This window comes from Equus quagga, chromosome 15, assembly GCF_021613505.1.
Source record: "Equus quagga isolate Etosha38 chromosome 15, UCLA_HA_Equagga_1.0, whole genome shotgun sequence".
In the NCBI taxonomy this organism is placed as follows: Eukaryota; Metazoa; Chordata; class Mammalia; order Perissodactyla; family Equidae; genus Equus; species Equus quagga.
Genome location: NC_060281.1, coordinates 65174195 through 65188046, shown reverse-complemented (window position 1 = coordinate 65188046; position 13852 = coordinate 65174195). Strand labels below are relative to the sequence as shown.

General features: G+C 50.1%; 1 protein-coding gene across 2 annotated transcripts in view; it reads left to right on the top strand.

Moving 5' to 3' along the window:
• The first annotated feature begins 6379 nt into the window (after positions 1-6379).
• ADGRD1 (adhesion G protein-coupled receptor D1) overlaps positions 6380-13852 on the top strand; it is a 143217-nt gene continuing 135744 nt past the window's right edge. For both annotated transcript variants that reach the window (XM_046641204.1, XM_046641203.1), the window contains exons 1-2: positions 6380-6970; positions 7061-7097. In XM_046641204.1, the coding sequence (XP_046497160.1) occupies positions 6905-6970; positions 7061-7097 (103 nt within the window). In that variant the 5' untranslated portion in view covers positions 6380-6904. The remainder of the gene's footprint in view (positions 6971-7060; positions 7098-13852) is intronic.

Here is a 13852-nt window from a genome sequence, read left to right as displayed (position 1 = left end):
TTAAGCCTCCCTGATGCTTTCCTCGCCTGTGTGGCGTCTACTGAGGGGCTCAGAGAAGGACGGTTTTATCTGTTACCTATTTTATTTTTAGTGATAACACTTCCGTTTGAAGGATGCATTGCTTCATAGTCTCCATCTCTGGGCAGAGCTTTCCCATTTGTCCACGAATCGTCCATGTCATCCTTTTCCACTGAAGCATTGAGTGAGTCATAGTTATGCAGAATATTCTCTCTCATAGTTTTGATTGCTTTGTCTCTTGACAGTAGGTTGGTTTTCCTTGCCTTTTCTTGTGTATGTCATAATTTTAGAATGAATGCTGGGTGTCATATGTAAGAGTGGAGACCGAGGTAAACAGTATTCATGCCAGGAAACAGGCCCAGCTCTTTCCTGCTAGGCCATGAGTGTGTATGTGTGTGCATGTGTGTATGCACATGACGTGCATGCATGCATGTGTGTTGTGTGTGTGCACGTGCATGTGTGCATATGTATGCGTGTGGGTCTGTGCATGCGTGGCAGGTCAGTCTGGTCAGGCGGGGAGCTGGCTTTGGGTTCTGTTGCCGTGGGACCTCGGTGCACTGCTGGCCTTACATTCCTCTGGCACGATCTTATGCAAAGGGTGGGGCTCGGTTTGGCGGAGGGAGTTTCTCAGGGTTCCTGCTCCACTTTCAGTTTGGGGCCTTTCCCGTGTGCCAGGACTTCAGCTAGCGTCTCTCCTGGTGCTCTCGCCTCTCCCGTTACCAGAATGCTGACTCCCGCCAGCCGGGGATCGGAGACAGTGGAGTTCTGTCCTGCTGTAGCCCCTGGCTCAGGAGCCCCGCATCCCTGTGCCTTGGGCGGGTTTCTTGGTGGCTCTGCTCCTCTCCCACTGGAAGGAGATCTTTCTGCCCCTCCCCTGGGGACAGAGGCTGGTGTCTTCTCCCTCTCCCACTGCAGAGGTTCTCCCCTGGGCCCTGGGGGGCAGCATTGGCCATCCTTCTCGCAGAGACGGGAGGCCTCTGTTCTTGGGGAGACAGGTCTAGGTGGGCGTCATGACTTCGGGCAGTGGTGGCCACTCACCTCGCCACGTGTGGAGTGTGGAGGGCATCTGTCAAGTCCCCGCCTGCCTCCATGTTCCTCTGAGCACCCCTGGGGTGTAGGGGGAGGGCCTGGGAGGAGGTCCTGTGCTCTGACACCCCCACAGCAGCCCTCCCAAAGTCATTGCAATTCTTTCACTGGATTCTTCTTACTTGTTTGAGCCATTTTCCTTCCATGTGCTGCCACGTATGAGCCGGCCTCGTGTCCCCTCTCTCCTGAGAGGTGTCTGTCTTCTTAGATTTCGGTCCAGGTGGTTTCCCTGAACCTCTGTGCTTCGAGAGAAGTCACAGTTTTGTAGATTAGCTGGCTGCTTCTGTTAGGAGAGGTGATGCTCTTTCCAGCTTCGATGTCCTGGAGGAAAAGCTTCTGGTTTCTATTCCCGTGACGGCAGGAGAGCTGCTCCCCCTCCACTGTCACCTCCACGTTCCAGTGGAATAAAGGTCAGGGTCGGAAGCCTTTGGGAAGGGCAAAGACAAGAAGCGCTTTCTCAGGAGCCTGTGCAGAGACTCCCACCTCTCTCTCGTGTGTGGTCACAGGGCCACCCCAGCAGAAAGGGAAGCCATCGTTTTTACTGAGCTCAGGGGCGCCCGAATGTCCCTGGGATTCTGCGCAGGAAGAAGGAAGGCAAGAGCAGAGTTTGGGAGGAAATCAGCCACGTGTGCCGTGCAGGTTCTTGCTTAAACCCTCCTCACGCACCGGACAGTTAAGCTTGTGCCCATCCTCACCTCTTCGGAAATTAGAGGAAAGCCACGGACCCTGTGCCCCAAAAGTTCTCATGCCTTCAAGCAAAGTTGTGCCTGCGATTTCAGGGCCTTCACTGACTCCTTGAAAGTTCGAGACCCATGGGACCGACCTGCTGGGTGGTCAGTCTTATCCTCTGTTCCTGGGAGGCAGAGCCCGAGGCCCAGACTCCGTGTGAAGGGTCTTCTTGGGGGTGTGATTCCAGAGACAATGGTGTTTCCAGGGAGAGTGACACAGGCCAGCGGGGAAGTCAGTCTGGGAGGTGTTACTGAGCTGCTTCCCTGGAGCGGGAGAGAAAGAGGGACAGTGTGTATCTGCTGGGCCTGTACCTCGCTGGGCAGGCTGCTCTGACTCATTAAGCCCCCTCACTTCTGAGCGCATACGCCGGAGGCAGAGCGGGCTCTTATCCCATCTGCTGAGTGCGAGAGGCCCCAGGCAGAGGTGCGCTCTGACCTGCAGGAGAATTGCTGTCAGGAGAGAAGCTGGCAGAAGCCTGTGGAGACGATCATCCTAACGCAGCTGCAATGAGAAGTCGGGCTGAGAGCACTGACAGTGATGAACGGAAGGTGTCCAGGATGCAGGCCAGCAAACTGGAGCCTCGCCTGGCTCTCCAGCCTCCCTCCGCGCCTGCCACTTTCCCCTCTCATGCCTATGCTTCATTGAATGCCAGATTACTTGTGGCTCCTCCAACATGTTGTGTTGACCAGGACTCTTAATTGCGAGGGATGGAAACCAAGCTCAAAGCTGCTTGAGCCAAAACGTGAATTTATTGGTGCCTATCAGTGAAACTGGCTTTAGGTATAGCAGGATCCAGGGCCTCAACAGCCATCATCAAATCTCTTACTGCTGTTTTCCCATCTTTTTCCTACTGTAGGTAATTCTTGTCTTTGTAGTGAGAAAAATGGGCATCCCCCGCCTTAATTTGAGATCAGTCTGAGTTAGCAGCTCCAGCAGGGAGGGGAGCTTTCTCTCTGCCAAGGTCAATGTACTAATCTCAGGGAAGACACTGACTAGTACCAAGCAGGTCACTTGCACACCTCTGGACAATCACAGGGCCTGTGGCATGGAGGCGCCATGAATGTCCCCACTGGCCCCGTGCCCACTGTGATATTGCAGTCCTGATTTAGGCACCTAGGTGGGTGAAGGAAGCGTTCTCCAAAGAGAGTCATGTGCTATCAGCAGAGGGGAAAAGGGAGTCCGGGCCGGCAGAAGCAGCATATGCCCATGGCACACACCATGCCGCATCTGGGGCTGCAGCCCATTCCACAGCTTCTTTCCGGAATGTTCTTCCCTTCAGAGAAAGAATTCCCCAACTCCTTCATGTCACATCCTCAGTGACTTTGTCTCCCAAACTCTCTGACTCCATTAGTTTCCGTAGTGCCTGTGTGTTGTGTGTGCCGCTTCACTCATGGCTCGAGAAGCACTGCTCTCCCTGGGTCCATCCACCTGGAAAGTCAGTGGGGGGACGTGTGGACATGTGCCCTCTGCAGCTTCTCACAAAGGTGACTGTTTACTGAAGGCCACGTGGTGGGGGAGTGCAGTTAGGAGGTTGAGAATTAGACATTGATTTTTTTTCACTTCTAAAGGGACTTTCTCTTGTTTTTTTTTTTTTTTTAAGATTGGCCCTGAGCTAACATCTGTTGCCAGTCTTCCTCTTTTTTTTTTCTTCTCTCCAAAGCCCCCCAGTACATAGTTGTATATCTTAGTTGTGGGTCCTTCTAGTTGTGGCATGTGGGACACCACCTCAGCGTGGCCTGACGAGCGGTGCCATGTCCGTGCCCAGGATCTGAACCAGCAAATCCCTGGGCCGCTGAAGCGGAGTGCGTGAACTTAACCACTCGGCCACGGGGCCGTCCCAAGCATTAGGCAGTGGGAACTCATCGTCCTCTCAGCTCATCCAACTCCTCAGCATCTGGGAGACTCCACAGCGTTCTTCGCGGGGTCCCGCCTCTCCTCCTCTGGGCACAGGCCAGATTCAGCTGCGTGAATAATCCAGTTAGGTCCTTATTTTCAGCTGGCTTCACACTGTGCTTCATCTCTGTAAAAAATTATTGAATAGAGCCTAATTGGAATTTAAGGCCCCTTTTCTTTTCTTTCTTTCAGCTTTATTGAGGTGTAATTGACAAAATTATAGTATATTTAAAGTGTGCAGTGTGATGATGTGATAGATGTGTGAAAGGATTCCTGCAATCGAGTTCATTACCACATCTGTCACCTCACCTCACATATTTATCTTTTTTTTTTTATGGGAACACAAGTGCTGCTCCCTTAGCAAATTTCCATTACACCATGCGTGTCACCGACTGCCGTCCCCATGCCTCACGTTAGAGCCTCAGACTATTCATCTTACAGCTGAGAGTTTGTCCCTTTGACCAGCCTCTCCGTCTCCCCGACCCCCGGCCCAAGCCCCATTCTACTGTTTCTACGAGTGCGACTTTGTTTTTTAGGTAAAAGTGACATTAAGGTCCCGTTTTTAATATTTAATTAACGTCTCTCTCAGTACAAACCTGATAAACTTCTACCAAAGCATAACAATTTTTTCCACCCCTTAAGGTAAACCACACACTTACTCATTCCAAAAAGTATCGTTTGAATGTTGACTCTTCAATACCTGTCAAATACTTAGCGCCGTTCTAGGTGTGAGGATACGGGGTGGACAAGACAGAAAAGTGTCCCTGCTCATGCGGGGCTTACATCTTGGTGAGGAGAGATTGACGATAAATGAAACCAACGTTTAAGGTCTAAAGGATGTCAGATAGCGAAAAGTGACATGGAGAGAAACAGAACAGGCAGGAGCCTTGGGGAGGGGACGCCTCAATGTCAAGCTGCCGTCTGGGCATGACCTGAAGGAGGCAAGGAGGCGAGGCGCATAAAGAGATGCTGGCGTCCTGGCCCTGCGGCCCCCAGCGCATTTCCAAAGTCTCCACACTCTGGGAAATGCTGCTTTCGGTGAAGGCGGGCTCGGTTCTGCCTCTGAACAAGGAGAGGTGAGGGGTGTGAGTTAGCGCAGACTCATGGTCTGGGACTGAGATCAAAAGTGAGTCCATCCGGGAGTGTAGACACCCGAAGGGCAGATTCTGCTTAATTTGCTTTATATCCAGTTTTTATTACTGCCACTGAATTGGGGTGCCTCCCTTTATCTGATGATAATTTTCATGATTGAAAAAGAAACCTAATGGCTTTGTTCAGACTTGGAAATGGTGCACATGTATTTAGCGATCTGTTTAACCCGCCTTGAGAAGAACCTGCACCTGCTGCTGCTCCTCACGCGTCTTCCACTTTGCTCCAGGGGGAGGCAGCAGCGGGGACTGGGAATCTGAGGAAAGGCTGTAAAGCAGTTTTCTCTGGGGTGGATCACTCCTAGCGATGGGGTAAAGGTCGTGTTGCAAACAGCACCGTGCATCTGGAGTTCACGGTTTTCAAGCACCACGAGATAGGAAAGAGTTCACAGAATTATCTGGAACCCTGCTGTGACCGTGCTAGGAGGTTCAGGCTATGAGACCATCGGGGAGGTTGTGGGCTGCAGGCACGAGTTAAAAATCATCACCAGGTTTTGGCATCAATTTTTTTTCTCCCCCGTGGAGACTGGAAGTCATTCTCTCATCCTCCTTAGGAGGTACTTGGATTCTGGGCTCTATTCCCATTTAAAGCCAGGACAAAGGAGGTAGTAATATCAGTTAACGTTTAATGGGTGTTATTTTCTGCTTTACAATAATAATCATAGCTAACATTTATGGAGTGCTACGTATTTTGCAAGCCCTGCTTCTTATAAGAGCTTTATATGTATTATCTAATTTCTCCTGACAACCTGATGGAGTAGGAACTATTACCCCCACTTTACAGAAGAGGAATTTGAAACACGGAGAGATTCAGTAACTCGCCTAAGGGCGCACAGCTAGTAAGTGTTGGAGAGGTGCGTCTGTCTGTCACACAGCCGTGACTATCATCATGTATGTGTGTGGACATGTATTTAGAGTGGATTGGATAAATGTTTGGTCTTGAGTAAACTGAGGCACGGTCTGGCTAGGGTTTGACTCTGTTATCACGTTGAGGACGCTGTCCTGGAGGCTGCCAGTGAGCTGGGTTCGGTGTAATTACACAGGCACCTTGTAAGGAATCTTGGAGCTTTCATTCACTCTGAAAGGGTTAAAGAGAAAATCGTGCTCAGCACTTCAGCGCAGGGCACGCGAGAGTGGTTTATTTTCTTTTTCCATCCATTTATCACCTTCTTTCATTCTTTGGGCAAACAAAACTCAGCTCTAAACGGAGTTTATGGTTTGTTGTACATTTTGTGTTTATTAGTATTTGTGCTGATGTTGAGGGTGCTGACTGGAAAGCATCTAATCTATATACACACCCCACGTCTGTTGGGTCTGCTTCTGAACCTACGATCCTGAAGATATTCCTGATTGTTCTTAACAGACTGGTGTTAGGACCCAGGAAGGACCCAGCAGCGACGGATATAAATAGAGAAGCAGAACAGAACAAAGTTTGAGGAAGAGCCTGACATCACTGCTCTCCACCCAGAGGGCCAGTGGGAGGGCGGGCGAGGTGTAAGCTTGAGTCAGACCAGAAGGGGTTGGCCAGCGAGCCCTCCAGCCCGGGAGCGGGCGGGAGCTCCAGGACGGCATTCCCTTAAAGCCTTGTTGCTCTCTCCCACTTCAGGGAAACCGAGAGACAGCCAGTGCCAAACCTGGATGGAGACAAATGAAAACTCACGAAATAAAAGGCAAACAGTGACGGGCGGCCGGGCGCCCGCGTTGCCTCCGCGCACAGGCACGGATCTGCGTTGCCCTGCAGGACAGCCACTGGGATTTGGGTTTCTCCTCCCTGCCTCCCACGGCTGGTCTGGTCCTCGCAATGGCAATGTGGTTATTGATCCCTGAAGACTCCCAAGCTTGGAGACAAGCGAGAAGTGCCCGTTAACTCTCCAGGACGGCTGAGTTCCACCAACTTTAGAGAAACAGACTTTTTCTTTCCAGAACCTGTGAAAATGTCCCTTTCCCAAGGAGGTGGAAGTTAGAGGGGACACTTTGTCACGGACCCTCAGGAATTTCGCTGCGATCGCGTCTTAACCTCGGCACAGACCATGCGGCAGCTGCCGCCTCTCTGCTGCTGGCACTCCTGGCTGCTGTTCCTTTACTGCGACTTTCAGGTAACATCCCCGGGTGGCGGTGCTCAGGTGGACTAGACGCTTCTGGGCGTGTTCCTGAGTGTGTCTCACCATGTGGTGTTTTGTGTGCAGGTGCACGGAGCCTACTCCAGGTCACAGGCCCACCCAGGTAAGGGAGCTTGCTTCTCGTCCCGTGCACCACCTACCCTTCTTGCCCGGCGTGGGGATCTAGAAGCAGGTTATGGGTTTTCTCCCAGTGGCCTGGCTTTGGGCTCCCCTGGCCCCAGCCCGCTGCCCTGCGGTGCTTGCCCTCCTGGCCGCTCTGCTCGTCCCCGACATCCGGCTTCAGTGTCTCTGAGCTGTGGCTGGAGGAGCAGGTCTCTGCGCCCAGCAGCCTCTGGCTCTTGGTCATTTGAAACCTTGTGATTAAGGAAATATGATGTTCTCAGGGTTGAACAACTTCTGCCTGTCTCTCTGGCTCGCATCCTGTGTCTTCAGTGCACATTCCCTTGAGCTGACAGAGTTTCAGCCGGTCAGCCTCACGGCTCCGTCGCATCCATTCTGTCACCATCCTGAGTTTGGGGCCTTGGCTCCTGCAGCCCCGACTGAGGTCGCAGCAGGAGAAAACCTCTCGGCCCCCGGCTGCGCCTGCTTGCCTTGCCATCTCGAGTCCTCAGTCTAGAAGCATTATGCTGAGGTTTCCTCGGGAGGACAGAGGAGTCACGAGGCCGTCACACTCACAGGTGGTTGACATGGGCAGGGAGCAGTGGGGCCTCACCTGGCTGATGCTTGTCTCCCGTTTGCTCCTTGGCAGCCCCATACGAACGTCCCCACACCCTTGCCTGGGAGCCACGAGAACAAACCCTGACCTGTGGGTGGGCAGCCTCCGACTCAGAGCCGCAGGGAGTCTGGGTGGACGTGCCCAATTGTGACCACGAGCAGCCCTTCCACCTTCACAGGGAGTAGCCTTTAAGGATCAACTGGAAATTGAGGGCACAGCCGGCGTTCCTGGGCCCCATCCCGGGTGAGCCAGGTCCTAGGAGAACGCCCTGGTCTGATGGAAGCGCCAGAACCTTGCTGGGTGTAGTTACACGTGGGGGTGGATTTTGTCTCCTTTCTGTCCCCTTTCTGGTGACGCAGCACAGAGCTAGGACATTCCCACCGTCATTGCTGCCTCAACCTACCAATTTCAGTGGTTGAGGTGTTGCCATTTCTCTTGCATCCACACGTTCAAATTAAATCTTCTGTCGAAAAAAGTGTGAATTTCCGCGTGCTCCCCTTTCCTCAGCCAAAATTCTGAAAGAAAGAAAAAGGGTTTCTGTGGCTTGAAAGAAGGAAATCGTCCAGCATGGCTTTAAAGAGAGAGTGTGTGTGTGAGACCATCCCCTTCTCGCTAATGCCGGGCCTGTAGCTCATGCTGGTTCTGCAGTAGAGGGGGACTCGGGGAGAGGGAAGGTGTGGTCCCCCAGGACTGTCAGGCAGAGCGGACACAGCGGCCCCCGGAACCCCGGCCGCGCTGAGGGTTAGACAGGAAGCTGTGAGGTGTTGCCAGGTTGGGCCTTTGCCATACACATCCACACACGTCCACATGCATCCACACGCATCCACACGCACCCACATGCGTCCACATGCATTCTTGACCCTCAGCTTCAAGGAGGGTTTGAATTCAGTCGTTGTTCCACATAGAAGCTTTGCTCTCTCCATGTCCTAATTTAGGGTGGAAAAAAAGTTGCTTGATCAACTAACTACCTTAGAGAAATAATAATCCTGATATAATAGAAATATTACAAAAAGAAGCAATAAACATGGATACCTGTGCAGAAAACTAAGGCAAAGGGCGTTTGGGTTCCTCGGCTCTAAGACGTCTTTCCACCGACGTTCCGCGGCCGCTGCGTTCCTCCTTGTCTGCGTGCCCAGTCTCCAGCAGGCTCTCTTTCTTCTCATCCTCCCGCACCCCACTTTCTTTCAACCTTTTCTTTCCTTCTCTTCTCTCCTTCTTTCCTTTTTAGAATAAGATGAAGGCTAACATTTATTGAACACTTAGGTGATTTTTTCCCATGTGGATGAAACCCTATTACTTCCTCTGCTTTTCTCTTCCCTCCCTCCTGCCTTCCTCCCTCTCTCCCTTTTTCCCTTCTTTCTTCCCATTCTCCCTTCCTCCCTCCGTCCCTCCTTCCTTCCTTCCCTCCTCTTTCTCTCCCGTTTTCTTCCTGTCACGCTTCCTCTCCGTCTCCATCCTCCTCCTCCAGTCCTTTTCTTTTTTCTTCTCTTCTTGCATCTTGGACTCCTCTCAGCCCCCTTTCCTATGGAAACACCTGGCCCCGAGTCGTCCATGTAGCATCAGCACCTAGGAGGGCTCCCTCATTCGGCTTCTGGCCGATCAGGCCTGCAGTGTCCGAGGAGGGGCCCCCGTGCAGAAAGCCTGGATCCCAGCACTTCTTCTCAAGAGCGTCCGCCCGTGGGCACAGTGGCCATGCAGAGAGCCTGTTCCTAATGGGGAGAAATTTGGAAACAACCTGAATACCCATCGGTGTGGGAATAACTTTACAGACTGTAGCGTTTTATCCCGAGGAGCACTAAGCGGCAATTGTGAGGGCCGACATGGCAGCGTCTCGGGCATTTTATGTAGATTCTGTGTGATCCTCTCAACAACCCTTCCAAACAGCAGTGGCTCTCCCACCGCAGAGCAGAAGCGTGTCTGTCGGAGGGAGTCAGCCATCGCCCAGAGTCCGTGCCTGTGCGACGCGGTGGTAACCTAAGGACCTCACGCTTTGGAGGGAGCTGGGGAGACAGACACATAAAGAGATTACTGAAAACAGCACAGAGTGGTCAGAGTGGTCAGTACAGTGAGGGAGGTATGACAGGATGTTAGGTGAACCTAAAGCAGGGGTCCCCAATATAGGCTGAACCCCAGTCTTTGAAGGCCAGCCTATTGGCCACCAGGACCACAGCAAACTTTCTTTCTCAGGTTCTAATAGGACTAGTAAGCTTTTCCTGTCTCCTCACTGTGACGCCTGGCACAGCGCCTTCCCCTTGGTAGATGCTCAGTGAACCTGTTGACTGGACTGTGTGCCGTCAGTCCAAGATTTCCTGGTCATCTGGGGAGCTGAACCAGTAGTGATAGCCAGTCTGCATCGTTTCAGCTCCCAGGGAGAGGTTCCGGCTTGGTTATCTGGTCAGTCTGTCTACACCAGCCCAGGTAACTAGGTACTTGCCAGGTGTTTGGTATTAGAAATGATTGAAAACCAATGTCCAGTCGTTTTGAGCCTTTGCATTACGTGTGACTGTGGATAGTCATCTACAGACATCATAGCACGCTGTAGTTCAAGGGAGCCACAGAGGCTGGCTGGTCCACCTCCCCATTCGATGGGTGATGACGGTGAGGCCCAGAGAGGGGAAAGTGGGAGCCTCACTCCACATCTGACACCTTTTCTCTGCTCCAGGCTTCCCCATTTCTTGCCTGTTCCCTGAGGACAATGTGAGGAAGCTGTAATGGTTGATAAATCTAAATGGCACTGGCCAAGAAATTGCAGGTCATTTTTAAAAAGGTTATAAATGTGCCCTTTACAGAAACTTTTGTAATGAGGCAAAGGGGACTTTAAAAAAACATGTCATTTTCCATAAGTTTCCAGAAGGTTCCAGGGTCGTGGAGCAGCTGGTTGCAATCCATTTCCAGGAGATCAGGCAGTTCTCCTCACCACCCTAGTTAGGGGTCCCGGAGGCCACAGCAGCTGATTAGAGTAATGATAGTTCCCCATATTTACATAGTGGTTTTTTCTGTGTAAATCAATAGTTTGTTCCCTTTATTTTTATTTTTTAATTGAGATATAATTGATGTACAACATTATATTATTTTCAAGTGTACAACATAATGATTTGATGTTTGTATATATTGTGAAATGATCCCCACCGTCAGTCTGGTTAACGTCCGTCACCAACATAGTGTTACATAGTTTATACACAGCTGTCAGAACCACTAGGTCGTGGCAGAAACTTCATTCTTCAACTTCCTAGTGCGAAAAATGTGCTCATGATGAAGTTTTAAAAAATAATGTTTAGACCCTATTGAACAAATGGAAATTTGGCAAATAGAGATTTTTTTTCGGGGGCGGGGGTACCAGAATTATATATATATGTATAGTCTTTCTAAGTTCATTCATTCATTTATTCACTCTTGCATTTCATCATTCATTCCACCTATATAGTTTTTTAAAATTAATTGCTAACATTAAAATTTGGGGGGAGTTCAAATGCAAACATCTGGATCTCTGGCACACACACACACCAGGCCCTGTTTTAGACACAGGAATACGGTGCAGACAGAGCAGACAAAGTCTCTATACTCCAGGCGCAAAGAGTCAGATCCGGAGACAGACGACAAGCAAATACACTGACCAGCAGGAAGGTTCAACTAAGAGTGAGTGCCGTGAGCAATCAAAGCAGTCGGGAGACGGAGCACGTGGTGGTGACGAGGGGCCATCGGAAAGGCCTCTCAGAGGAGAGGGCTGTCATTGGGCTGAGGCTGGAGTGACAGAATGGGTTATGCAGCAGGCGAGGAGAGCATTTCCAGCAGTGGGGACCGCAGGCAAGACCTGCAGCGGAAGTGAGCTCGGTGTCAGAGACAGAGACAGATGGACCAGTCCGATGACTGGAGGGGACCACCTCTCTCTGTGCAACGTCCGGTCAGTGGGACACCGGGGAGGTATTTTCCTACACAAGCTCGAGGAGAAGGGTTTGCCTTTACTGACACAACGAATAAGGGATAGGGAAGGGGCAGCAGAGGGGAGTCTGGCAGGAAAGCTGAAGAGGAGACATGAAAGGTTTTATTGACTATCTTTTTGAGTGCTGGTCCTCCTGTCTCCCTCCCTCTCTCTCACCAAACTGAGCCAATGAAACATTAAATATGGACGAGAAATTATTCCTGAAGAGCTGATTTATAATTGCGGTGATGTAGCAAAACGCCCTCTCTCTTGTTTTATTTTTTACGGCTGGGAGATGTTTTGAAGTCCCGGAATGCGCCGTGTTATCGCTTGGCTTGCTGTCTTGTCTGAGCAGATGTTTAGTCCTTATGAGAGTTTATCTGGTGAAAACCAGGATGACCATATAACTAGGAGATCGCAGGCCACCTTATTTTTGGGGAAATAGCTAGAGCGTCTTATTCCCCAAAGGAGATTTCCTTGTTCCATTGACATTATAGAGCTACGGATTGTTTACTACTTAGGTTGTAAAAGGGAATCTGTGTGTTGACTTTAGTTCTTTGGCATGTCTTGCTGGCATCACAGTGTTTTAATTAAAGAAACTTAATTGCTAACATTAAAATTTGGGGAGATTTCAAATTTGAAACATCTGAATTTCTGACTTTGCTATAAAAATGGCGGCCCTGACAGCACTGGGTGGATCTTCCTACAGAGCCACAGCGATTTGCCCTGGAGAGCAGCTTCTTTCTTTAGGTAGGACACACACTTTCCAACTGGCCACAGCTCCACTCCGCAGAGTGCAACTTGGGGTGACACGAGTTGTTTGTTTCCAGCATCTGTTTTGCTTAGCCTCTGCCTTCCAGGCTGGTAACCATCATGAACATCATCCGGACCTCTATCCAGAGAACTCCTCATGGCCTCTGGCCCCTGTGGATATTTCAGTTTGCAACCCCTCCATTCCTTATTTCCAGTCTGTAGGATTAACTCAGTGTTGCTAGTTACCAGCCATCTGGGGCAACTGAGTGGGTGTTTTACTGTGTCTGCAGTGAGTGACATGGACTAGCAGGCTCCCCTCGGATCCCAAGCTGCTCTTCTCATCACTGACGCTGCGGACTCTGGCTAGCTTGCGGGGTGCATCTTTCCATGTGAACGAGACGGCATCTCTTTACTCATCTTGAGCGTTTCTGCCCAAGATGAACTGTAGCCATTTGTAAATGGAGAGGATAAGAAAGGATTTATTATCCACAGGGCTTATTTTATGAAGATGAGGATTCTGAAGATACAACATCTGTTCTTTGTACAACAGATGTTATTTCCTCTTCCAATTTTTTTCCTCAGATGAATTGAATAAGTCAATGGTATTTTCCCCTCTTCAAAATGAATATCCTAGATTTTAGGGAAAAAAAGCATAGTGGAAATGAAAACGAGTATTTTGGATGTTTACCTTTCAGATTCTCAGTGTTGTATTACTAGAATGGACCATTCCCACGGGGCATGCGCGGGAGTCGTGTCTCTGCGCTGTGCACGGTCAGGTGGCTGGAGCCCTACCTGTCCTTAGGCCAGGTTAGAGAACAGCATTGTACTGGGCTTACATGTGGACTCATGTACTTAACACTTTTGAAAAGATGGCCCCACAGCTGCAAACTGAAGAATGGAGCCAGTGATCTGGACATGTCTAGATGTTTGCACCCTGTAGACGGAAGTTCAGCTATGAGATGGAATGCTTCCATTTTCATCTGAAAATTTAGTATGGACATCACCTATGGTCATTTTAATTGTGAAAGAAAAGTCCTAACATGCTTTTTAAAGGAATACTGGTCCAAACATTCAAATAGAACAGAAAGATAATGAAACAATAATCTTCTTCTTCCTCCTCATACCGAGTTCCTCAATTTCCTCACCCCAAAAATACCATTATCAGTTTCCAGGGTATCCGTGCAAACACCTCTCCCTCTCCATTTCTCTGCTTCTCTCCCTCCCTGCCCGCTGAACAACTGTATTTTACACAAATAGTTCATAGTACACACCTTTTTTTCTCACCTTGGTTTTTTTAACTTAACAGCATAACTTAGAGAACATCCTATATCGTAGCCTCACCATTTGCCCCAGTCCAGGCCAGTCCCACACGTAGATGTTCTGTATTGGTTTAGCCAGCCCTCTGTGGGTGAGGGTTTAGGTGGTTTGCAGGCTTTTCATACTATTAAAAAAATCAGCAAGAAATACTGTG